The sequence below is a fragment of the Microcebus murinus genome, chromosome 9 (genome assembly GCF_040939455.1).
Source record: "Microcebus murinus isolate Inina chromosome 9, M.murinus_Inina_mat1.0, whole genome shotgun sequence".
Classification (NCBI taxonomy): Eukaryota; Metazoa; Chordata; class Mammalia; order Primates; family Cheirogaleidae; genus Microcebus; species Microcebus murinus.
Genome location: NC_134112.1, coordinates 17,068,763 through 17,096,038, shown reverse-complemented (window position 1 = coordinate 17,096,038; position 27,276 = coordinate 17,068,763). Strand labels below are relative to the sequence as shown.

Here is a 27,276-nt window from a genome sequence, read left to right as displayed (position 1 = left end):
CCCCAAAGCATAAGCATACTGTGCCTAATTTATAAATTAAACTTTTTAAAAGAAAATATTGTAGAAGAATAAATTAAACTTTATCATAAGTATGTAAGTATTTACAAAACAGAGTATATATAGGGTTTGGTACTATCTGCTATTTCAGGCTTTGACTGGGGGTCTTGGAACATATCCCCCGCAGACAAGGAAGGACTATTGTATGTCTTTGTTGATTTTCTGTCCAATTCTGATAGAGAGGTGTTGAAGTCTCCAACTGTAGTAGAGGATTCACCTATTCCTCCTTGCAGTTCCTTCATTTGTTGCCTCACATATTTTGATGCTCTGTTTTTAGGTGCATACATGTTAAGGATTGTTGTCTTCTTAGGGAACTGACCCCTTTATTATTAAGTAGTGCCTCCCTTCATCCATGATAACTTTCTTTGCTTTGAAGTCTGTTCTGATAGAGTAGCTAATATAGCTACCCTTGCTTTCTTTTGATTGATGTTACCTTAGTATATCTTTCTACATCTATTTACTTTTAATCTATAAATGTATTTATATTTAAAGTGCATTCCTTATAGACAATGTATAGCTGAATCTTCTTTTTTGATCCACTCTTACAATTCCTGTCTTTTAATTGGTGTATTTAAACTATTGGCATTCAGAGTGATTATTGATATAGTTGGATTGATGCCTATCATATATGTTGTTGTTTTCTATTTTTTGTCCTTGTTTTTTGTTTTTATTTTTATGTTCCACTCTTTTTCTGCATTTTGTGGTTTTGATTGAACAACTTATATGAATCCATTTTCTATCCTTTTTTAGCATATCAGTTGTACTTCTTTTTATTCCATTTTCTAGTGGTTGCCCTAGAGTTTACAATAAACATTTACAACTAAGCCCATTTTCAAATAACATTATACCACTTCACATGTAGTGAGAGTATCATATAATGATAAAAGAATTCTGCTTTTCCTCCTGTCCCTTGTATCATTGCTGTCATTTATTTCACTTACATATAAGCATATATATATGTACTTATATATATATATGCTTATATATATATATATTTATATATATATACACACACATAACCAAATACAATGTTGCTACTATTATTTTGAACAAACTGTGGGTTAGGCAAATTAAGAATAAGAACCATAAAAGTTTTTATTTTACCTTCAATGATTCTTTCTTTGATGTTCTTCCTTTTTTATGTGGATTCAATTTTCTTACTATATTATTTTCCTTCGCTATAAAGAACTACTTTCTATGTTTTTTGCAAGGCAAGTCTATTTGCAATAAATTCTCTCAAATTTTGTTTGTCTAAGAAAGTCTTTATTTCTCCTTAACTTTTGAAGGATTATTTTGCAGGATACAGAATTCTTGGATGGTGTTTTTTTCTCTCAACACTTTAAATATTTCACTCTATTCTTTTCTTTATCACAAGAAGAAGTTAGATGTAATTCTTATCTTTGTTGCTTTATAGGTAAGGTTCTCCCCCGCCCTGTTGTTCTCTGAGCTTCCTACACTTGGGTTTAGTGTTTGACATCAATTCAGGGAAAATTTTCAGTCACCATTTCAGGTATTTATTATGTCTTTTTCTCCTTTTCTTCTCCTTCTTGTATTCCTATTATGCATAACTTATGCCTTTCATACTTGTCTCGCAGTCCTTGGATAAGCTCTTCTTCTTTTTTTTTTTCAGTCTTTGTTCTCTTTGCTTTTCAGTTTTGGAGGTTTCTATTGATATATTCTCAAGCTCAGAGATTCTTTTCTCAAAATTTTCAATCAATTAATAAGCTCATCAAAAGCATTCTTCCTTTCTGTTACAGTGCTTTTGCTCTCTAGCATTTCCTTTTATAATTCGTTGTTAGGACTCCCAGCTCCTACACTGCCCATCTGTTATTGTATAGTGTCCACTTTATCCATTAGAGCTCTTAGCATATTAGTTACAGTTGTTTTACATTCCTTGTCTGATTGTTATAAAACCCCTGCCATTTCCACTGTGTCCAGTTCTTATGCTTGCTCTTTCTCTTCAAACTAGGGGTTTTTTTGTTTTGTTTTGTTTTGTTTTGTTTGCCTTTTAGTATGCCTTGTAATTTTTCCCTTGATAGCCAGATATGATGGATTGGGTAGAAGGAACTTCTGTAAATAGGCTATTAGTAATGGGTTGATGAGGGTTGTATGTGTGTGTGTGTGTGTGTGTGTATGTGTGTGTGTGTAACATTCTATAGTCCTATGATTAGGTCTCAGCCTTTCAGGGAACCTGTGCCTCTGGACTAGGAACCTCACACGTGTTTTTCAGTTTGTTTCTCCACCATTAGCTGGGACAAGATGGCTAGAACAGGCTAGATTAGGAATTTCCCTTCTCTCACATGACAGGCTAGAGCTGGCTGGAGTTGGGTATTTTTCTTCTCTTAGATCAGGAAGGCTTTGATAAAATCCCAACAGGTTAGGCCCTGGTTGCTAAGTTCTTCTGAGGGTTGAGCTTGTTAACAACAGAATGTTCTGGTATATTTCAACATGGCTCTTTACCCATTTCTTCCCCACCCTATACCTCACCCCAACCCTCAGAAACATGAGGAGTTTTTTCCCCTCCAATAATTTCTAGTCAAACTCCTGGAGGTAAGATACACAAATGTGTGGGCACACACCCCGGTGCCTGGGTCCCCTGGCATTTTTGACTCTCAGACTTATCCACATGTAGCCTCTAGCAACTTGTCAATTATGGTTCAGGTTTCCCCTCCCTGGTACTGGTTTCTGTGGCATTCTGCTCTGGTAAGTTGTGATTCTGTGTATCTACCCATTTCTCTCCAATTTTGGAGGCAGTGGTTTCCCCAGGGGTCTTACTTCTCTTAAGGATGTAAGTTTTGTTGATCTTCCAGTTTGTTCAGCTTTTTACTTGCTGTTAGGACAGAGTGGCACCTTCCAGGCTCCACAATGTTGAACCCACCACATTTTAATTGATTTCCTTTTACTGCCTTTGCAGGCACAGAGGCGTGCAGGGGTGAGGCAGGGAGGGGAGGGCTTCAGCCATTCGGCATAGCCAGCCAATTGACGGTTTGAATTAGAATGGGTCATGGTGATGCGGCCGCTTGCCGCCTCCCCGTAGCTCCACATCTCCGTGGGCCAGCACTGCGCGTGGCCAGTTGGAGGGCATGCTACTGGGGCTCGGCCCCATGGCAGAGAGCCGCAGGGGCTCTGCATGCAGGAATGCCCCAGGCCCACGTGCCACTGCCTGTTTCCGGCCACGCTGCTTGCGTGATCCTGATTGGGTAATTTTTGAATCCCACTGTTTTTGATTGGATGTTAAAGCTTGTTGTTGATTGGATACTTTTTGAGCCCTAGCAAGGGTATAGAAGTAGGAGGAGAACAGAACAGAAGGGGCAGAAAGGAAGCAAACCAGAAGACAGGAAGAGAGCTGTAACACTCGGTGTGCTGAGCCTGCTGTGGAGGAATAAAGACTGTTCTCCGATTCTTCGTGTGCCGCTCGGTTCTTTCCCCGGTCAAGAGCTGTAACACTAGCTGTACACATTGCCGCAACAATGGGAGAATAAAGTCAATGATCTTGAAGATCCTTATCATCATAAATCTCAAGAAGAGAGGAAGAATTCCCAGATGGTAGAGTAACGGAGCCTATGGCAGGGATGGGGGGGACAGGGCCATTTTCACTCAAAAGTGCTGAAATTTAAACCTTTGACATTACTTTCAAAGGAGGCTTTTTATACTAATTGTAGTCACAGAGATCTACCAACAGAATTGAAAAGTCTTCCTCATATAACTTAATACTTTTATCCATTTCTGGACCACATTCTTTAAAGTGTACAGTGAATTTAATCATTTCTATAAAGCTTGTGATTATCTTGTGAATAACACAATTACATTGCTGTGTACTTTTTATGTGCCCCCACAAACCATTAATTACATTTAAGGTGTACCATAATTGTTATCAACTATGTTTTGCATTTTTATTCTAAAAATGTTAGTAGTTTAGCCCTCTTCTGATCTCTGAGAGGTCCTGGCCTTAGGACACAAGAATTTGAGATTTAGAGAGAGATAAATAGATGCTGGGAAACAAGATGAGACAGAGACCAGCGTCAGGTTTGCTATGGCAACATTGAGAATAATGGGGGCTGGACCAGACCAGACAGTAGCCAGGGAGGTGACCTAGCACGTGGTCACTGGCTAGGATTGGGCTGCTCCCTGAAGCAGCCCCCCACTCCGCATGACCCAGGTTATTGGAAGAATCCCTGAGTTCTCAGGTATCCTACCTCTGTATGACATCCACTGGCTCTGCCTATGGGTAGGAAATATAATTGCTGCATAATTAGTCCATGAATTATTGAGAACTGACTGGTGTGAAATAATGAGCAGGGATGCCCTGTGGGTTAGGAAATACATTTAATATTGGAAGACTGACATTCAAGTAAAACCAAATCATGAGGTTGTCATTTTCAGGGCCTACATCAACCTAGAGCTGTGTCTGATTGCTTAAAACAAGCTGTAAGAAGAACATGCCATATGAGGAGAAATTTCTATCAGCTCACAGCTAATATGGATACTGGGAAATTATAAACAAACAAAGCAAATGGTAGACAGACCCATGCAGGGGGCATCATTTATAACATCTGTCTTTTTCAAAGTAGCCCACCTCATGCTAGTGAAAATTAGTCATCTTAGGAAGAAAAATATTACTCCTCCTGTCCCCACCATGTACTCAGGAGTGGCTCCCTCTTTCAGTGGCTTGCTGGGCCCATTCTTTCTTCACACCCATGCCCACTTGTCCCTTGTACAGTTGACATGTTGTACAGTCGTGTGTGCCCTCTCTCTGATCCTGGTGTGTCACTGGCTCTCACACTCACCACTCCATAGCCATCTACAGAAGGGCAAAGGGACTTCCAGATTAACCCGAGCCACTTCCCTTTCACTCCAGTGCGTTGCTCTTGGGAGTTGCTCCCCGGCACCCCACTCGGGACATCTGTGCGTGCTGCCCCTTTGCCTTCTGGGCCTGTTTTTAGCTTGCTCCTCTGGCTCCCTGCTCTAGGCCCAGCACAACTTCTCCAGCCAAGCTGACATCTCCCCCAGTGGCACCTGGCTCCTATGAGGTTTACAAATAGATTCACTGAATAGGCTGAAATTGTTTTTTTTTTTTTTCTGTTTTAATACTTTTAAACAATTTTCTTCAGAGCAGTCTAGTCATAACTCATCTGTAGTCATACTTTCTTTCCTTTTTTTTTAAAAAGCCAATTCTAATTCAACAAACATCCACTGCAAGCTTTCTATGCTCAAGCAGTGCACCTGGCCCTGGAGATAAAAAAACTCTCTTTTCTCCCCCCTTCCTCTCAAGTTTTCTTCCCTTCTTTCCTCCTTTCATAAACAGATAGTTGGTATTTTGCTAAATTCCTGGTGATACAAAGATGAATAAAATGTAGTCCTCGCCTGCAAAAGGCTTTCCATCTAGTTAGCAACAAAAAAGTAAATTTATAATTAAATTACAAACAGGAGTGGTAAGTGCCAAGCCGGAGGGTTTATATAGGATATTGGGAGGATGTGTGTGTGCCTGAGTGTAAATGTGTGTCTCTGTGTGTGCATGTGATCATGTGCATGTGTGTGTGTGTGCACGTGATCGTGTGTGTGGCTGTGTGTGTGCACGTGTTGGTGTGTGTGTTCCTGTTATTGTGGGGCTGGGGCCTTAGCCTGGGAAGGGTCAGGAAAGCTTCCAAAGGAAGCGACCCTGGAGCTGAGGTCCAAAGAAGTAGGATTTGTCTGGGGTCGAGGTCTTGGATGTGCCAAACAGAGCGAACATCTCATGCAAATATCCTGAGGCAAAGCCCTCCTGGTGTGTGTGGAGAACTGCAAGTGGTTTGCAGCATGTTGTGCTGTGGAGTAGCAAGAGATGAGTCTGGAAGTGCCTCAGGGACCAGTTCAGGGAGAATCGTGTGCATGGGATTAGGAATCCTACAAAGGGTGAGAAGACATTGAAGAATTTTATGTAAGAGAGTACCATAATTAGGTTTGCATTAGCTATAATGTAGATTATGGAATTGCAGGCCACTGGGCAAGCCCCTAGGCCTGGAATCCAATCAGGAGGCAGTGGCAATACTGATGGTATTAGCCAAGAAAATGGGGTTCTTGCCTTCCAAACACTCACAGTCCAAGGCTCATGATAAATCATTTACCATAATAGAGTGAGGTTGATATTAACATAGGCAGGTGTACAGGATGACAGATCTCTGGTCTCCCTGGCCTGTATGATTTTAAGTTCCTTCTGGCTTTAAAATTCTTCAGCTCTAGGCCACCCTGCCATGGACAGTGATGCTGTTCTCTGAACATCTCTGCTCTAAGGCTAGTGGCATGTTGAAGCGGAACCACGTAAGAATATTCACAGGAGCACTATTCAAGAGGGGAAGCCAGAAAACAATCCAAACATATACATTTATACGTAATAATATATGCATGATATAATGATGAATTATTTATATGTTTCATATATAATAAAACTATAGAAAAACTTCTGTACATTTTTTTTTGACAGAGTCTCACTCTTTGCCTGGGGTAAAGTGCCGTGCCGTCAGCCTAGCTCACCACAACCTCAAACTCCTGGGCTCAAGCAATCCTTCTGCTTCAGCTTTCTGAGTAACTGGAACTACAGGCATGCGCCACCATGCCCGGCTAATTTTTTCTATATTTTTTTAGTTGGCCAATTAATTTCTCTCTGTCTATAGTAGAGACAGGGTCTCGCTCTTGCTCAGGCTGGTTTCGAACTCCTGACCTAGAGCGATCCGCCCGCCTCCGCCTCCCAGAGTGCTAGGATTACAGGTGTGAGCCACTGCGCCCGGCCTGTACATTTTTTATAGAAAGCAAGAGAAGGATGAAGATGGAATTTAGGATGATGCTCGCTTGGGTGGAGAAAAGCATGAGCATGAGAGGGAGGGACCCTAGGGTGAGATGAAGTTATTGTCAAGGGTCTAGTCTTGGGTGGTGGGTTTGGGAACTTGTTACACTACCTGAAGTAACTAAGTAAGTAAATAACTGATAGATGTAAGATGGCCATGCACGGATCATCAATGGGAAGGTGCCATGAACTGAGGAATATGGTTTATCCAGTCCAGTGCGCTGAGCTCCATAAAGAGACAAGGTATAAGCATGCAGACAGAGAAGATAAAGGCAAGGAGCTGGAGTGGAAAGAAGAGACCAGAAAATCTTCCAGTGGGAGGGGAGAAGAAAAGACCCTGGAGCAATGGGGCCCGGGACCAAGGAGGGAGAGTAGGAAAAGGGCAGGATCAGGCGGGGGGGATGGGGGGGGCTCAGGAGGAAGGCTCGATGGCCTGTGGTTGGGCAGTAGGGTATGGCCATTTGGTTGTTGGAATTGTTTGTGAAATTCCTTCCTCTTGGAGAGAAATTGAGCCAGATTGCTATACTGTAACCCAAGGGGAGCCTCTGCCCAGAGTGACAAAGGATCTCGATCAGTTTCAACTTTCCACTATTAACAAGAACTGGAACAACAGCTCAGGCCCTTCCCCAGTCAGTATATCAAACTGAAAACAAAGCTCCTGCCTCTTGTTTTTCTCGTTCCCTCCTGCCCCAGCAACTGAGTCATAGCTACATGCCATGGCATACTCACAGCTTTACGATGTCTGGTCCAAACAAGTAAACCACTAAATAGCAGGTGGTCTTCAAGAACAGTTTTTCTAAGAAAAATAAAGAGGGCAAATAGAATATATCTTTATTATGATGAATGTAGCACATGAGTTAACAGTGATCATCTTTATTAGGAACTGAATCTGAATGATTGATTTGTGATTAATTGAAGTACTTTACTTTAAGGATATGAGGGAAATATTACATTTAATGTATCCATTAAATGTCATTTCTATTTTAGGTTTGTGTGAATGCCACTTGACTGTACATGCTACAGATAACCAGTTTGTTATCAAAACACAGTTATATTTTTGGTTTTTATTGTCTTTTTCAGGGAATATCTGAATGTTGGTTACGATCTCATTTGTTGAAGCCGAAACAAACAGGACTTGCATTAAAGTAAATAATTTGAAATGTAGCTCTGTTGGAAATACTCTTCTCTAGTGTTCAGTTGGGGGAGAAGACTTCGCTTGGGCTACTTAGTTTTTGTCGTTGTTATCCACCTCCCCCAAAAAAGACCAGCTGTTACAAGTGTCCCTGTGTCGCCATCTTCATCAAAGAACACAAATAGATACACATGACACACATACACAATCATGAATGAAATAATCTCCCCTCACCCCTTATGAGAGTATAAGAACATTTTGTGGGTTGATCCATCTACACAATTAAACCTGTTAGCTCTCTGATCCTGTTGCTTTAGCTTTTGAGTCTACTGTGGAACCCTGGTAATTTAACTTTGGATCTAAGTATAGTTGCAGACAGCTACACTGTCCTGGAAAGAGATGGAAAATCACATATGCGGATAATTTATGTTGTCATGATGCATCTCGAACGGGGGACCCAGGCCTGGCTTGGAGCGTGGAGTGGTGAAACAACAGAATAAATACAGTGAACTCTCCCTGGCATTTCAATTTTACTAATGTTCAGTAATATTAAATATTATTTTTATATTAAAATAGATATGTTCATATGACTTGCTTTATAATAAAGCATGAGACTTGAAACACATTGTGCTCTTGAAGTACGAAATTAAAACCGTATCTCCACATTACTACTGATCTCACGGGAATAAAAAATTATAAGGGAACACTATGAACAGTCACATAACAATAAATTAGATAGTTAAATGAAATGGAAAAATTCCTATAAAGACACAGAATGCCAAAAAGTGACTGGAGAATGAATAGACAATTTTAATAGACATATAACAAGTAAAAATATTGAATTAGTCACCAAAAACTTTTCACAAACAAAAGCCCAAGACAGAATGATTTCATTGGTAAATTCCCCCAATAAAGAGAACTACAGACCAAAATCTCTCATGAATATAGCCACAAAGTTTCTTAACAAAATACAAGCAAATAAAATCTAGCAATATAGAAAAAGTTATACACCATGATCAAACAATATTTATCCCAGAAATGCAAGATTGGTTTAATATCTGAAAATCAATGAAGTATACCACATCAATAGAATAAAAACACATACTATATGATCATCCAATACATGCAGAGGATACTTGACAAAATACAACACCTTTTTATTATTAAAACCCCCACAAAATAAAAATAAAAATAAGAAGAAAAAGGAATTTCTTTAACTCAATAAAGGTTATCTATAAAACCCCACGACTAACATGATGTTTCATGGTGAAAGATTAAACACTTCCCTCCTAAGATTCAGGAAAAGACAAGAATATCTGCTCTCACCAATTCTATTCAACATTATACTGGAAATTCTAGTCATGAGAAGTAGACAGGAATAAGAGTAAAAAGCATCTAAATTGAATAGAAAGAAGTAAGCTATTTTGCAAATGACATGATCTCATATTTAGAAAATCCTAAGCAATCCATCAAAAAGCCCTAAGAACCAATAAATGAGTTCATCATGGTCGAAAGATATGAGATCAATACGCGAAATCAATTGGATTTCTCTATAGCAGAAATGAGAACTTAATAAATGAAACTAAGAAAAAAAAGTTCCAGGGAAAGATGGCTGATTTAGAAACACTGGTTGCCAGATTGTCAGGAAAAGTTTTAGGTTGAAAAAAAAATACATAGCTCAAGTGCAATTCTGGGAGGAAAGTGCCAGAACCTACACAAGATTCCACAGGAAAATGTGGAGCAGAAGAAGGAGGAGCAAGATTTTGGCAGAGATCAACCCCCTGAAAAACTTGGAGTCCTGTGGAAGGGGTAGGTGGGGTTTTGATTCTCTTTACCGCACACCTCTGGTAGTCAGCAGGTTCCTGAGCTGCTGGAGAGCTTCTCTACCCTCACGAGCCCCAAAGCTGCTGCTGTCAGTGAACTGGGACCTTCTTGAAATAGCACTGGGCTTCCAGCCCTCTTTGGGTTGCTCCTTGTCACCACAGACCTGAGCTGAGACCATAGGCCCCATATAGATTCTCCACCCACTATTTTTCTTTGTTCCCCCCCTCCCCCCAGGGAGCTTCAGTGCCTCAGTTTCCATGTCACTGGTTCCCACACAAACATTTCCCAACTCCTGCCCAGACTGTGGTGGCCACAGGGGCCGGTGAGTCCTAGGGATCTGTGTGATCCTAGAGCTCAGATATTCTGAGCAGGCTGCCTTATGGGGAGAGGGACAAAGGTGACCAGAGTGCCAGCTCTTTTCCCAGACTCTTTTCCTCTCCCCCACCCACTGCTGCTGAGTGGCACTGGTTCTTCAAGGGAGATTAAGCCAGGGTCCTCAGGAGTGGCTTCTTCCCTGCTATTGGTTCATTGACTACATTGAGGCTTCCACAGAGAGTGGGACTCACAACTTTCTTCTTAAAGACCTGCAGTAGACCAAGGGGTGCTCGGACTTTGAGCTCTATGCCTGATAGCCCTTCCTGGTGCTGCTTGCCTGGCTGCTCCAGCAGAGCAGGGCACACCCCAAAGTGGAGAGACATTAAGCCTACTTGAGCATGCCATGGGCAACTCAGGACCAACATGCTTCTCCCTCGTGTGTTCAGGGCTTGAACTTGGGGGACCAAAGGACAGCCCTCCAGGCTGGACCCTGTACCCCCAGGGCTCAATTGTGTTGTTGCTCAGGGACATAGACGGGAGATCTGTGAACTAATCTTGGGAGGTGAGGGAGCCCATGTGGGCACAACTGAAAGGAGAGTGCAGTGTGGGTTCAAGCTGCAGCATACTTGCAGAGTACCTCTCCTCGAAAAGGAAAGCTACACTTTTCATTCGGGGCAGGATCCTGGGCAGAGAAACTTCCTTGTGCCCACCGTTGTGAAGCTTGAATGCAGGCTCCTCTGACCCAACTCTGCACAGCCTTGCTCTTCCATGCTCCTCTACTGTGGTGGAGAATAAGGAGTCCTTTGGGAGCTCCAGGGCCCCTCCCACTAACTGGAGCATCTGAGTGCTTCTCCTGAGAGACTAGAGCCAATCAAATGTCCCCCAAAACACTCTTGCAGCTGGTTCCTTCCTGCAAGCACCACCTACTGGCAGGGAGGACAACTTATACAGCCCATTACACCATTTCCCAATTCAATCATATAGGGTGCAGCTGACTCTTACCTATAAGCATCACATACTGTCTCAGAGATTAAACTTGGAATCTCAATATACTTCACACAAGGCTGGGGAAAGAGAAAGGATTTCAAAGACCTCTATCTTCTCTTGTCAACAAGAGACAGGGAATCTGCTCACACAAAGTACACCATCACTATAGCCTTCAAATAACTAGCAATTGAGAAAATAACCACATTAAGGATAACCAAGGTATCTATCCAGAACCTAGAATCTCATCAAAGTATCCATAAAAAAAGCCAAAGTTTCATACCCAACATATGCTACAGACACACCCTTAAGAGAGAGAGGGGAAAGCCCCCATCTAATAAAAAGAAGACCCAAAATCAAGTTATAGCTGCTCCATTTGAGAATAAATCAGTGTAAGAACTCCAGAAGTATGAAAAATCAGTGAAAGGACACCCCCAAAGGAACACACCAGTTCTCTAGCAATAGATCTCAACCAAAATGAAAAAAACTGAAATGATGGATAAAGAATTCCAAATAAGGACCATGAGGAAGCTCAATGATACCCAAGTGAAAATGGAAAACAAATTTAAATAAATGAGAAAAATAATTCAGGAAGCGAATGAAAAATTTACTAAAGAGATAGCTATATTAAAAAGAACCCAAGTAGAACCTCAGGAAATAAAAAATTATTTAGGGAAGTACAAAACACAATGGAAAGTTTTAAGAATATATTAGAATAATCAGAAGAAAAAATTTCAGAGCTTGAAGACAACTCTCTCAAATTAACCCAGTCAAAAATAAAGAACAAAGGATCAAGAGGAATGAACAAAGTCTATGAGAAATATAGGATTGTACAAAATGACCAAATATAAGAATAACAGACATCCCTGAGGGTGAAGAAGAAAAGGCACAAGGCCTGGAAAACCTATTTGAGGGAATAATTGAGGAAAGTTTTTCTGATCTTGTTAGAGATTTAGAAATCCAGATACAAGAAGCTCAATGAATACCTGGGAGATTATTGCTAAAAGGGAATCACCAAGGCATATAATCGTCAGACTGGCCAAAGTCAACATAAATGAGGAAATCCTATGAGCTGTGAGGCAAAAACATCAAGTAACTTACAAACGAAAAACCACACAATGAACAGCAGATTTCTCAAGAGAAACTGTATAAGCCAGAAAGGAATGGGGTCCTATCTTTAGTTTCCTTAAACAGAACAGCTGCCAGCCAAGAATTTTGTATCTTGCTAAAATAAGTCTTATTTTATTATTTTATTTTTGTTCTAGCCAATGCATTCCTTTTATTTTATTTTATTTTTATTTTAGTGTAGTATGAGGGTACAAGTGTTAAGGTTACTTATATTGCCCATGCCCCCCCCGAATAAAAGCTTCAAGCATGTCCATACCCCAAACATTGTACCTCTTACTTGTTGTGGGTGTAAATGCCCCTCCCCTCCTCCCCCCTCCCACTCTCCTGACACCCAATAAATGTTACTCCTATATGTCAATGAAGGAGAAATAATGTCTTTCCCAGACATGCAAACACTAAGAGAACTTGTCACCACTAGACCTGCACTACAGGAAATGCTTAAAAGTGCACTGTACATGAAATAACACAATAAATATGTACCAGTATAAAAATGCCCCAAAGTTATAGCTAACATCTCTTATGAGACAATAGCACAAGATGGAAAACAAAATAATAAGGTAAAATCCAACATGTTGAATGGAACAGCTTCCCAGATGTCAATACTAACACTCAACATAAACAGTCTGAATTCCCCACTTAAAAGACATAAACTGGCCAAATGGATGAAAAAAACACAACCTAAGTATCTACTGTCTCCAGGAGACACATCTCTTCCACAAGGACTCACACAGACTCAAAGTGGAGGGATGGAAAAAATATTCCATGCAAACAGAAAACAAAAGTTAACAGATATAGCCATTCTCATATCAGATAAAATATATTTTAAATTAACAATAGTAAAAAGAAAGACAAAGATGGTCATTATGTAATAGTAATAGGAGCAATTCAATAAGAAGACATAACAATTATGAATATATATGCACCTAACACAGGAGCTCCCAGTTTCATAAAGCAAATTCTTCTAGATCTAAGCAAAGAAATAAACAGTAGCATCATAATAGTCAGAGAGTTCAGCATTTCACTGACAGAAATGGACAGATCATCGAAACAGAAAATGAATAAAGGAACATTGGACTTAAGCAGGATTCAAGAACAAATGGACCTGACATTACAGAACATTCTACCCTAAAACTGTTGAATATACATTTTTATTATCAGCACATGGAACATTTTCCAAGATTGATCATATTTTATTCTACAAAACAAGTCTCAGAAAACCCCAAACCATTAAAATCATACCATGTATCTTCTCAGACCACAGTGGAATACAATTAGAAGTCATTTCCAAGACAAACATTCAAATACACACAAAATTATGGAAATTAAATAACCTGCTGCTGAGTGATTCTTGAGTCAATTATGAAATTAAGATGGAAAACAAAAGATTACTCAAACTAAATGACAAAGGGGACACAAGCTTTCAAGATCTATGGGACACAACAAAAGCATTCCTAAGGGGAAAGTTCATAGGCTTAAATGCCTACATCAAGATCACAAACTAACAACATAATGTCATAGCCCAAGGACTAGAAAAAGAACAAAGCAAATCAAAAGCCAATGGAAGAAAGGAAATAAGCTCAGAGCAAACTAAACAAAATGGAAAAAAAAAATACAAAGAATCAATGAAACAAAAAATTGGTTGTTTTAAAAGATAAAAAAATGACATAACAGTAGCCAGATTAACCAGAAATGGAAGGGAAACTGAAATAACCTCAATCAGAAATGAAAAAGGAGACATTACAACTGATACCACAGAAATACAAAATATCATCCATGAATACTATGAAAACCTCTATGCAAACAAACTGGAAAATCTAGAGGAAATGAATAAATTCTTGGAAACACACAACTTCCCAAGTGTAAATCAGGAAGAAATAGAAACCCTGAGCAGAACAACAATAAGCACTGAGATTGAAGCAGTAATACAAATATTTCCCAACTACGAAAAGCTACGTACTAGATGGATTCACAGTCAAATTCTATGAGACATACAAAGAAGAAGTGATACCTATCCTACAGAAACTATTCCATAATATTGAGGAGGGAATCCTCCCTAACTTATTCTATGAAGCCAGTATCACCCTGATTCCAAAGCTAGGAAAGCACACAACAACAAAAAAAGAAAACTATAGACCAATATCTCTTATGAACATAGATGCAACAATCTTCAACAAAATACTAGCAAGCCTAATTCAACAGTACATCAAAAAAATAATCCACTATGATCAAGTGAATTTCATCCCAGGAATGCAAGGATGGTTCAACACACACAAATCAATGAACGTGATTCACCACATAAACAGAAACAAAAGCAAATACCATATAATCATCTCAATAGATGCAGAAAAATCATTTGACAAAAATCTAGCACTAGTCCATGATAAAAACTTTTAACAAACGAGCTATAGAAGGAACATACTGTATTACAAAAGCCATATATGACAAACCCACAGAAAACATCATACTGAATGAGGAAAAGTTGAAAGCATCCCTCCTAAGAACTGGAACAAGACAAGTCTGCCCATTGTCACCACTTCTATTCAACATTGTATTGGAAATCCTACTAGAGCAATCAGGAAAGAGAAAAAAAATAAAGAGCAACCAAATCAGAAAAGAGGACATCAAACTATCCCTGTTTGCTGATGATATGATCTTATATCTAGAAAACCCTAAAGACTCCAGTAAAACACTCTTGGAATTGATAAATAAATTCAGCAAAGTCTCAGATTACAAAATCAGTGTATACAAATCAGTATTTCATATTTTAGCATTTCTATTTTATTTCTCTATATTAGAAATATATATTTCTATATAAATAGAAATTTATATATATTATATTTATATTATATAATATAATATTTATATTATATATTTATATAAAATATTTATATTATATTTATATATTATGTTATATGTATAATATATATTATATATTCTATTTATATGGAAATATATATTTCTATATAAATAGAAATATATATTCTACTTATTTCTATATATTTAGCATTTCTATATATTATTTCTATATATTATATATTTTAGCATTTCTATATACTAATAATATTCAAGTGGAGAGTCAAATCAAAAACTTAACACCATTGAAAATAGCTATAGAGAAAATAAAATGCCTAGGAATAAATTTTAAAAAGGAGGTTAAAGATCTCTACAAGAAGAACCATAAAATATTGATGAAAGAAATTACAGATGACACAAACAAATGGAAAATCATCCCCTGCTCATGGATTGGTAGAATCAACATTGTTAAAATGTCCATACCACCGAAAGTGATTTACAGATTTAGTGCAATCCCCATCAAAATACCAGCAGTATATTTCACAGATCTAGAAAAAGTAATCCCAAGCTTCATTTGGAACAACAATGACAACAACAACAAAACCAAATAGTAAAAGCAATTTAAGTAAAAAGATAAGTACGGAGGCATCACATTACCTGAGTTTAAATTATGCTACAAGTCTACAGTAACCAAAATAGCATGGTACTAGTATAAAAGTAGAGACATAGACCAATGGAACAGAATAGAGAACTCAGAAATAAAACCATCTACCTACAACCAACTAATCTTTGACAAAGCCAACAACAACATACACTGGGGAAAGGAAGCCCTATTCAACAAATAGTATTGCTAAAATTGGAGAGCCACATGCAGAAGAGTGAAACAGAACCTCTATCTCTCACCATATACAAAAATTAATTCAAGATGAATTAAAGACTTAAATGTAAAGCATGATACCATAAAATTTCTAGAAGAAAACATAGAAGAAACTCTTTTAGACATCAACCTAGGCATTTATGACTGAGAACCCAAAGACAAATGTAGCAACAATAAACATAAAAAACTGGGACTTAATTAATTTAAAAAGCTTCTGCATGGCAAAGGAAATAATCAACAGAGCAAACAGACAACCTATAGAATGGGAGGAAAATACTCACAAACTATACATCCAGCAAAGGACTGATATCCAGAATCTACAAAGAATTCCAACAAGTCAGCAAGAAAAAAACAATCCCATCAAACAGTGGGCAAAAGACCTGAGCAGAAGCTTTTCAAAAGAAGATCCAAGGGTGGTTAACCTATGGCCTCAAAGCTACAAGTGGCCCTCCAAATCCCCAAGAGTACCTCAATTGAATCTAAACTTCACAGAACAAATATGTTTTAAAAAAACATCCTTTGTTAAAAAATACTTTTAAAAAATTTGTTCTGTAAAATTTGGATTTAGTCAAAAGCCCACACTAAAGGATCTAGAAAGCCACATGTTGCAAGCAAACTTATGAAAAAATGCTCAATATCACTAATCATCAGGGAAATGCAAATTAAAACTACAATGAGATACCACCTTACCCCTATCAGAATGTCCGTTACTAAAAAATCAAAAAACAGTAGATGCTGGTGTGGATGCAGAGAGAAATGTACACTAACACATTGTTGGTGAGACTACAAATTAGTACAACCTCTATGGAAAACAGTATGGAGATTCTGTAAGAAGTAAATGTAGACCTACCATTTGATCCTGAAATCCTTCTGCTGGGTATCTACCCAAAGAAAATGAAGTCATTTTATCCAAAGGACACCTGCACTCAAATGTTTATCTTAGCACAATTCACAATTGCAAAGATGTGCAATCAACCTAAACGCCTTTCCATTCATGAGTGGATAAAGAAAATGTGGTGTGTGTGTATGTATATACATCATGGAGTACTACTCTGCTATAAAGAGGAATGAAATTATGTCATTCCCAGCAACTTGCATGGAATTGGAGACCATTATCCTGAGTGAAGTATATCAGGATGGAGAACCAAACAACACATGTTCTCATTAATAAGTGGGAGCTAATGGATGGGCACACATCCATTAGTACAAAGCTACATAAAGGATATGAAAACCCAAAAAGGGGGATGCCAGGAGGGGTATAGAATAAAAACTTACCTATTGAGTTCAGTGAACACTATTCTGGTGATGGGCACAGCAAATGCTTGATTTAAACATGTTACAAGATATCCATGTAATAAAAACACTTATACTCCCTTAAAAATAAAATAAATTTAAAAAATTAAATACTAAAAAAATAAAAAATAAAAAAAAAATAAAATACTACAACAAAGAAAAACAATTCCATCTATAATAGCATTGAAAAGAATTAAATATTTAGGAATAAATTTAACAAAAATAGTACAAAGCATATACTCTGAAAACTGCATTGTTAAGAGAAGTTAAAGAAGACCCGAATAAATGGAAAGACATCACATGTGTATGGATTGGTAGACTTAACAGAAGAAAAAAACAGACAAATTTGACTTTGTTACAATAAAAAAAATTTTGTGCTTCAAACAGTATCATCAAGAAAGTAAAAAGACAACCCACAGAATGGGAGAAAAGTTTTGTGAATCATATTTAGCCATAGTACTAGAATATACAAAGGACCATTATAACTCAATAATAAAAAGACAAATAGTCCCACTAAAATATGTGCAAAGGAACTGAACAGATATTTTTCAAAGAAGATAAAAAGATTTCCAGAGAGCACATGGAAAGATGCTCAATATCATTAGCTATCAAGGAAATGCAAATCAAAGCCAAAATGACATACAACTTCACACTTACTATAATGTGCTACAATAAAAATGAGAGATAGCAACAAGGTTGGTGAGTGTGCAGAGAAAACAGAAGCCTTATACAATGCTGGTGGGAATGTAAAATGGTGCAGCCTCTTTGGTAACCGGTCTAAATACTACAGTCTAGCAGTTCCTTGAATCGCTTAACATAGAGTTACTATGTGATTCCGCAGTTCTACACCTACATATTATACATACCTGAGAGAACTAAAAACATATGTTCACACAAAAACTGTACACAAATATTTATAGAGTATTTTGCATGATGGCCAAGAAGTGGAAACTACTTAAATGCCCATCAACTAATAAACCGATAAACAAAGGTGCTATATCCATGTGATGGAATATTATTATTCAGCCATAAAAAGTAATGAAGTTCTGATACATGCTACAACATGGATGAGCCTCTGAAATGTTATGATAAGGGAAAGAAATCAGTCGCAAAAGGCCACATACTATATAATTCAATTTAAATGAAATACCCAGAACAGGCAAATTCACAGAGACAGAAAGTAGACTAGTGGTTGCTTAGGGATGGGGAGGATGGTGTTTGGGGTGATGGTTAGGGGGCATGGAGTTTCATTTTGATGTAATGAAAAGACTCTAAAATTGATTGTGGTTTTGGATGCATAACTGGGAATACACTAAAAGACACCAAATTGTACAGTTTAAATGGGTGAATTGTATGATATATGAGTTATATCTTAATAAAACTGCTTTAAAAACATATCCCCTCCCCCTTAGGTGCTTCTTTTCAGGTGGGCCATTGTGGAGAGGGTCAAGAAGCTTTGATGTCGTAGTACTCAGAGACCCGAGCTCCTTCACCAGCTCGCTGGCTTCCGATCTTGGAGAAGCTGCTTTCCCTCTACAGACCTTCATTTCCACATCTGGAAAGTGTGGGTGTAGGATTCGGGTCCCTTCACTATTGCATCTGCTAAGTTTGGAGACTTTCATAGGAGACATTCAAAATTAAGTGCGGGAGCAAGGCACTTTGGAAGCAAGTTTAAAGTATTGCTAAGGTAGAACTAGCTTAGCCTAGAGCAGAGCAATTTAAAAATGGACATTAGGGTGCTTTTTGATAAACTTGAAGTACTGGCCAAAAGGCAGAGAAAATTCATCTTATTTCCCATAAGATAAGAGCTGCTTGTAAGTGTGTGTGTTTCTTAGAATTCTGTTCAGCTCAAGGAAAAGTGTATGGCTGCAGGGTTCTCCCCACACTCTGAGCAGGACCACTTGAATGATCAGCTTCATCAAATGGAGTCTGTGATTGTTAGCTTGAGAGGCCCCAGGAGCAATGGCTGATGAGGGACATGAGAGTCTAAGATCAACACAGAAGACACAGAGCAGAAATTGGCAACATCTCTAGAATGAGCCAGATATCCCCGGTCAGCCATGATCAGATGGTAACCTGGCAGTTACTGATACAACTGAAGAAAAGATTGGCCTTAACATATTTTTTTTTTTTTTTCTCAGCAACTTGGATGGAAATATTTTTTTTTTTTTTTTTTTTTTGGCCTTAACATATTGAAAGTAACTTACTTAATGTAAAAATTATACTGTTAACCCCTGCCTGTGACTAGAAGTATTTAACTTCTACAGATTCAAAGAGTAGGGACTTGGAACAGCATAGAAAAAGGGAAGTGTGGCCATTCCAAAGGGCAAAAAAGGGTTAAAAAAAAAAGACCAATTGAGCAGTCATTGTCCATTATGTGTTCATATACACATGTGTGTGTAAATGAAACCTAGGACATTCCAATGTATAAGTCACCTTCATGCTTACCATTATTTCTTTTCTCATAAGAATCTTTTGAGGGAGTTGTTATTTTTATCCTCATTTTATAGGAAAGAACATTGAGTCTTAGAGAACTTAAGATCACAGACATATCAATCAACTGAGGTTAAAATCTTTTATTCCAAAAGCCCTTGTTAATCATAGCATACCTTTTGATATTCTGAGGACATTTTATCTGATGCCCTATCTACCGCTGTTATTGCAGGTATTGTTGTACATTAACTATGAGAAACCTGAAACATAGTGAGACCAACTGACCACACAATTTTGTGACTAAGAATTCCAGGATGCATGTAGATTTGCAGAACATACAGAGTGTGGGGAGAGTTGCCTTCCCCATTTTCAGTCTCCATGAGTTTTTAACTATCATATTTCGTCGAGATAAGATTTTTTGCATAAGTGACCCAGGAAAGTGAAGTTCTGGCAAGGCTCTCAGGGCTTCTGATTCTGTTGACCCCTAGTGAGAATGATTCCATTAATCATTTTTCCATTAACAATTCTGAGATTCTTCCAAGGTGTTTACTAATGAGAGCTGGAGGCAAAAGCAGTGGGTGTTACTGAAGGTCACGAATGCTTTGCACAATTTGAAAAAACTGTCTTCCCAGGCACAGGGAAGGGCAACATGATTTACTGAGAGATTATTCTCAGCAATGTTGCTTACGTGATTTCCCTGCTGAAGTTATGCTTTATTTTGTACTTGTTTATCTCTGAAGGTGAAGGTAGCATTTAAAAAGAATTTTTAAAAAAATAATTGTGTGTTTATGGGCACAATTTCACCTCCTTGTACCCCCCCCCCCCCCCGCCTCCCAACCGCATTCTCCTGGTTACCAGATAAAAGGCAATACCGAGTTCACATAGATTCTGTGAGCCAAGCCTGTTATGTTTCTGGAAGAAATCCTGAGCTCGGAGATAGTCTATCTTTGTCATCCCATACAACTCACACAACCATTCTGCACACTGTTTTCCACAGCCATAGAATGCGAACAGTACTGCCCACCCCGCCTTTCCATCTGCCAAATGTAACGACCCTTTAACCTGAACTGAGTGCTGTATTTTCATCTGGATGTCAATTGATAAAATGAAAATAATTCCAGACAGCTTTCTTAATCCTTTGAAATTGTACTCGTTGAAAAGGAAACCCACCATTGAAACCCAAAATATCTACCTTGTTTCCCTTGGCGAAATGCCAACTTCCACTTCACCAGAATCTGCCTTTTAGCCTCTTGTTTTGCCTCCACAGGCTCTGACATTTGCTGTTCTAAGTCAGGAGGAGCCAGGATGGTACCTCGAAGATCAGCAATGTTGTTTTATATTTTGCTAGCACATTAAGAAGAGAGAATAATGTAGGAAATAGGAGTTTTGATAAGTCTTTCTCACCTTTTAACAATACAACTTTGCCTAAAGAGAGAGTATCAAACTCAAGGTACAAATGGTTATACCTGTCAGCATGGTCTACCAGACAGAAATGTCAACCAATGAAAGCAAGGCTTAGTGATACTTGTACCTGTTCTTCATTTTTTTCCCTTTTGTAAAATGGTAATAATATTTTCTCTCATCTCGTCTAACTTACAACTGTGAAAATATCAAGTGAGGTTTATAACAGGTTGTGAATGTTCAATAATAGGGTGATAAATAAAACATAGAACATTTATATGGGAAAGAACTATAGAGCAATTAAGAGGCTTGACCTGAGTCTATGTATCTTAACATGCATAGATATTAAAAACATAATGTTGAGTGAAAAACAAAAGTTGCACAGCAATGCATACAACAGACCATGGGTGTAAAATTAAAGCCTCTACAGAGAAGCATTATGGAAGGATGATGGTGGAGGCAGTGGAAATTTGGAATCTCTTTGAATCTCCACATATACACACAGAAGCACCTGGGTAGCAAAAACAAGACCCAAGAGATAACAGTTACAACAAAGCTAGGTATCTCCATGAACCCCAACATGCAAGTAGGTAAGGCTAACCCACTTCACAACCACAAGACCTGTGGGGTCATCAACTTTTGTACCAGAGAAAGTAGAGGAAAGTGATGGATGTCAGATAAACCTGAGAACAGGATAATCCATTAATAGCTGACAGGTATTGAGACAGGGCCAATTAGAGAGCAGCAGCTGAAAGTGGGAGGGCTTTTGCTCACTGCAATAGCTGGTGAGAGCAGGGAGTTCATGGTTACAAGGACTAAGGGGCTGGAGTGGTCTGGTTCTCACAAACTCTAGAAACATACCCACAGGAGCTCCCTCCCAGGACAGGGCCCACACTTAGGAGAAACTGCTGGGTTGGGAATAAAAATTGAGCTGGCTAGAAATAAGGTAGAGAGAAAGTCCAGATAAAAGTGGGTGGGAGAATGGACTCAGAAAATGCCAGAAAGAACCCCCTCTCTTTCTAAAAGTTTTTGAAAACTAATTTCACATCAAAATGAGCAGCAGAAATGTATCTGGGTCAACTCCCATACAAAGTTATTATAAGAAAAAAAAAAGATTAAGGAACAGAATAACATCCCTACAGATAGTAGAAGCATGCCAGAAAATCATGCCAAAAAAAGAGATCAAAACATATTATTTCAAAATGAGCTAAGAGGCATTAATAAAATGGTGTAAGACATGAAAGAACAGTAGAAGTAAGAATTAGAAAAACTCAGATATGGAATAAAGGAACTCAGGGAAGAAGTGAAGTCTAAACTAGAATGAACACAAAAACAGTATAAACAATAGATGATGTTTTAAGTGAAACAGAAAGTGAAAAGGAATAGCAATCTTAAGACAAAAAAATGAAGAGATAAAAGGTATTTAAGAGATAGGTAAGATATTGAAGGCAGGCAAAGACAATTCAAAATATGAATAATAGAAATCCCAGAAGAAGAAAACCAAACCAAGAAAGCTGAACAAATGCTAAAAACTTTCCTAAAATTAGAAAATGTATATTTGAAATTACATTAAGAGAGTACACTGCATGCCTGAGAACATCAATATATAACAGCTAACACCAAGACATATTCTAGTTAGATAACTAAGCTTCATAGGAAAAAGAAAAAAAAAAATCCTCTGAATTTCAAGGTAAAAGCACCAAATGACTTATAAGGAAAAAGAAAATTAGATTATCAGTCGGCTTTTTAATAATATATTTAAGATGCTTAGGGAAAGAAATTGTAAGCCAAGGATTTTTAAATCCAGAAAAACATTGACTTTCAGGTGTAATGGGTGGAGACAGCCTGCTATCAACATGCAAAGATTCAGGGAATGTTGGTCTCATGAACTCTACCTGAGGAATGAACTTTAGACAACAACTCAACTACAGAGACATCCACATAAGGGCTGGTGGTGAACATTAATCACACAGTTGCTAATGGAGCTAAGACCAAATGAGAGCAAAAAAGAAGCAAGTGTTTTATGTAATGACTCTATCCTCAGACAATGTAAGACAATGATGAAAAGGGTGGAAAAGGTGGAAAGGCATATGCAAAAAATAATTTTAACTACTCTCAATAAAGATAAAATATGCTAATAATTGTGGTATTAGAACTGATATTCTGGGACTGTTATACGTACAACGAGGGATACATAAATGAGCAAATTATGGGATATTTTAATTCCATCAATCCCTTTATCCTTGACAACTAAAACTTTGTGTGGAAAGAGAGACTTCGTGTGGAAAAAAAGGAGATACAGTTATAAAACAGAAGAGATTAAAGGCAAAAAAGCTGTAGTTCTGAATTTGAATTTGAAATATCAGTATGAACTCCTCAGATATTTTATCTTAAAAATGATTCACCTACATTTATACACATATATTTCTTACTGCTGTCCACCGAGAGGCCTAGAAGGAATGGCCAACTCAGTGACAATGAGCGTGCAGATTGCGGTCTTGAAATATTATTTCTCACCAAAAGAAAAGAGGGCTGTAACGAGAAATGATCAATTTCAAGCCTGCAGCTAAAAATAAATGTACAAGACAGGGCTGGCACACCTTGTCACGCTAGTTAGTGAGGTCGCTTAGGCTCAAGTCAGAAGGAGTCAGGAGTCAACCTGAGGAGGCTACCACTGGTCGAACCTCAATGGGACCATTTGAGCTACGGAAGGATAATAATTGCAATTGACTGAAACCCACCAGGTATGCTTAAATTCATGAGCTCATGATGATATTTTAAAGAAAACTAATTGATTGCTTTGTGACAGTAATAGAAAACCAATGCATTATTTTGAAAACTGATGAAAAAAGGAAAAGAATCAAGCATTTACCCTGCCTTTCCTCTATGGCATTGCCCAACAATGCCACTAGGGTACTGTGGAAAAAAATGTTTCTAAAATACGATGAGGAGGAGGGGAAAGTACCTAATATCCGAATTTATAAATGAAAGATAGGAATGATAGATTAGAATATCACAATTTTTAATCCCAAATAAATTAGTAAATCTCATCATTTAACGACAACAGCTGCTAACATCACAAAAAGAAAGAAAATGAAGCCACTTATGGTGGCCTCCTGAAGAAAGAAAACAATGCCACTTATACTCTTGCCAAAGGACTCAAACTGGAGTCTGATTAAGCCTTTGGTCAAGCTGCCAATTTTCAGGCAATAGAGAGCACAGAGAAACAGACTCAGTTGTACTACAGGAATGCAATCAGCGCCATCCAGACTGGGGGGAACTCTACAGGTCCAATTCCACAGCTATATCATAAGAAAACGGAAAAGGTGGAAAGGAAATTTGTAGGTTAAAATAGACTTAAAAGACACATCAAAAAATTAAATGCTGGGTAAGATTGCAGTGTCTAGGGATGCCCATGTGGGTGATAAAACTGTAAAGAAAGGCAAGGAAATGATTACCATAAAATTCAGGACATTATTCTTTTGTGGGAAAGGAAGGATGGGATGGGATGGGACATGGTGGGGACTTCTGAAGGGGGTCTATCTGTTCTTTACCCTTGTAAACTCTGTATATTCACAAAGGTGCTCACCTTTCAATAACTGATGAAGCTATACATTTGTTTTGCATGATTTTCTACGTTTGTCTTCTTTTTACCAAGAAACGGTTTTAAAAAATCACTGACAGAACAATACTATGCCTTGTTTATGGATTCACAGAGGTGAATGTGCAATTATAAAATCTGACAAGAAGGAGACCCATTAAGTTCACATGGGTGGGTCCTTCTAGGGAGGCAGGGGAAGAATGGAACAGAATGTAGGGGAAGCCAAAGAGTTTCGAGTTTATCTGCCATGATTTAATTTAATAATAGAAAGATGTAATTTTGATGTAAGTATGCAAAAATCTTAACAGTGGTCAATTTGGGACACTATAAACACAAGAGTTTGTGTATTATCCTCTCCTACTGTTTATTTTTGAATTCTAAACATTTTAGCCTGTGAATGTGTATTGTGACCACATGCAGTAAATACTCTGAAAATGCTTTGGTGCTATTGGCAAGATGTACTAACTAAATCAAAGTTAAAACTACCATTAGCCAAATTACCTTGCTTAACAGAAAAAATAATTTAGGTATCCTTGATGAATTAGTTCCCATTAAAAGAATAAAAATTTGACTCTCAAAAAAGTTTATTCATTATGACTGTTCAAGTAATAGTATTCTATGAGGGAAATAGAGTTAACAATTTTTTTCTGCTAACATTGAAAAACAAACATACAACTTGTTTGAACCACCAGTTTCTTCTTTTGCAGGATGTGTACGGGACTTTATTGTGATTCAGTTGAAATCAATGGAATGTTCCAGATTATTTTTCCATTGGGTTTTTGAGATCAGTTGTTTTCCTAGTCTAAAACTCTGTGTTGGTAGGTCTGTGTATGCATCTTAATATGTATATATTGGTCATGTTAACAAAAAATTATTGAAAGTTATTTGTTATTTTGATTTCTTAGTACTTACAGCAATGATCACTAAGTGAGCAAATCATTATCAATGTGACATATAAAATAACAATTGGCCGTTCAACATTTTATTCCCTAAATGTCCACATTCAATTTCATTCTGCCACGATGGAAAATGAATGTCTGTAAGAAATTGCCTAGAGTGTTTTCCTTTTTAATATCTATGAGCCCCATAAGAATATCCACCCACAGAAACAACACGATCTGATTCTGCTCCATAAAGATGTGCAGGGTATAAACCCAGCATGTTGACCCATGAGTGGGAAGACAAGCAGAGCCATGGCGGCATGACCCTTTCCATACTCACCAGGCAGGTAGCTGCACAGTCTCTCCATTGCAGCCTCCACGGTGGAGTTGTGAACTTGAGCCAGCTGGTCAATCACGGATACCACCAGCACACACCCTGCAGGGAGCAGAAGAATGTGTCAACAATGTCACAGGGAAACTGGGCTGGAGGGGCCAGGGAAAGAAAGTGTGTGTGTGTGTGTGTGTGTGTGTGTGTGTATGTGTCTGTCATTAAGAACATCAATCTTTCCAAAACGGAGAACTCTTATTTGTTATTTGCCTTTTGAAATCTCCTGGGTGTGCAAATGCACTGTAAGTTGTAGTAAAATATAAAATGTGGCAAGAAGATTGTGGGTTTAGGAATCAGAAGGCCTGGAGATGTCAGTCCAGTTTTGCCGCTGGTGAGCTATGTGAATTTGGGAAAGTAATTTAATCTTGCTTAATTTCCATTTATTTTCAATCACATGGGAGAAAGAGAGGATGCTTCAATGAGACAGTGCAAGGAAAACAGCCCCCACAAGGTAGACACTCAATAGATATTAGCGTCTCTCTTCCCCTCCTTCTCTCCTTTCTGCTTCATTGTGAATAAGATCATTCCCATCCTATGCATTCTCTTGTATACGAGGAGACCCAGGGTCAAATGTTTAATTTTGGGAAAGTGGTGGAAATTGCCTGACATTTAAAGTCGTAAGATCTGGGATTGAGTCCTGAACCTGACCTTGTATTCTTGGACTCACCATGCAGCCTTTCTGAGCCTTGGTTTCCTCCTTGTGAAGTAGGTAATGTTTCCCATAGGGCTGCTATGATGATTAAATGAGATAAAAGTGAAACTGAGTGTGCCTTTGAAATCATAACACATTGTAAAATATTATTTTACCTCACAGCTATAAAGCACACTGCTGGAAAGCATGCACCAACATGATAAGTGTGTAGAAGGGCATTACATTAAGTTAGGAATATGTCCCTTCTGCCACTTTGATATATGATAAGTATGAATGTCCAGAGCTGCTAGGATGACATTGCTAGAAAATTCTAGCACTTGCCTTGATTTAAAGAACTACTGGGGAAGCCCAAGCCTCCTTTGTCCAAAGGAAAGTGACTTTTATTCTACTATACACAAGTGGTTGGTCAAAGATCAGTAAGTATGTGAAAGGAAATTGTCAGATCTCATTGCAATAACAAGAACGGACACTTGCTAGCAGAGGCTCGTGCCTAAGGAGGCGAGGGACGGTTTACACCCAACATGAAGTTGTTCCAGGGTGCCTGGGCCTGGCAGTAGGGTCACTATTGTCCTTCTGCTTAAGAAGCTGGGGACCCAATTCACATATACAGTGTCATTAAAACCAAATTTCCACCAGGATTCCTTGAGGGAAGGTGGCTGATAACAGATGTGAACAATACAATTGGGCATTTTTAGGC

The 27,276-nt window shown here is 38.2% G+C and overlaps 1 protein-coding gene across 1 annotated transcript in view; it reads right to left on the bottom strand.

Annotated features, from left to right (window-relative positions):
- Positions 1-27,276, bottom strand: part of AOAH (acyloxyacyl hydrolase) — a 198,531-nt gene that overhangs the window by 147,415 nt on the left and 23,840 nt on the right. Inside the window, exons 2-3 of the mRNA XM_076006307.1 lie at positions 25,880-25,975; positions 7,607-7,673 (exon numbers count right to left, since the gene is read on the bottom strand). Of these exons, the coding sequence (XP_075862422.1) occupies positions 7,607-7,673; positions 25,880-25,975 (163 nt within the window). The remainder of the gene's footprint in view (positions 1-7,606; positions 7,674-25,879; positions 25,976-27,276) is intronic.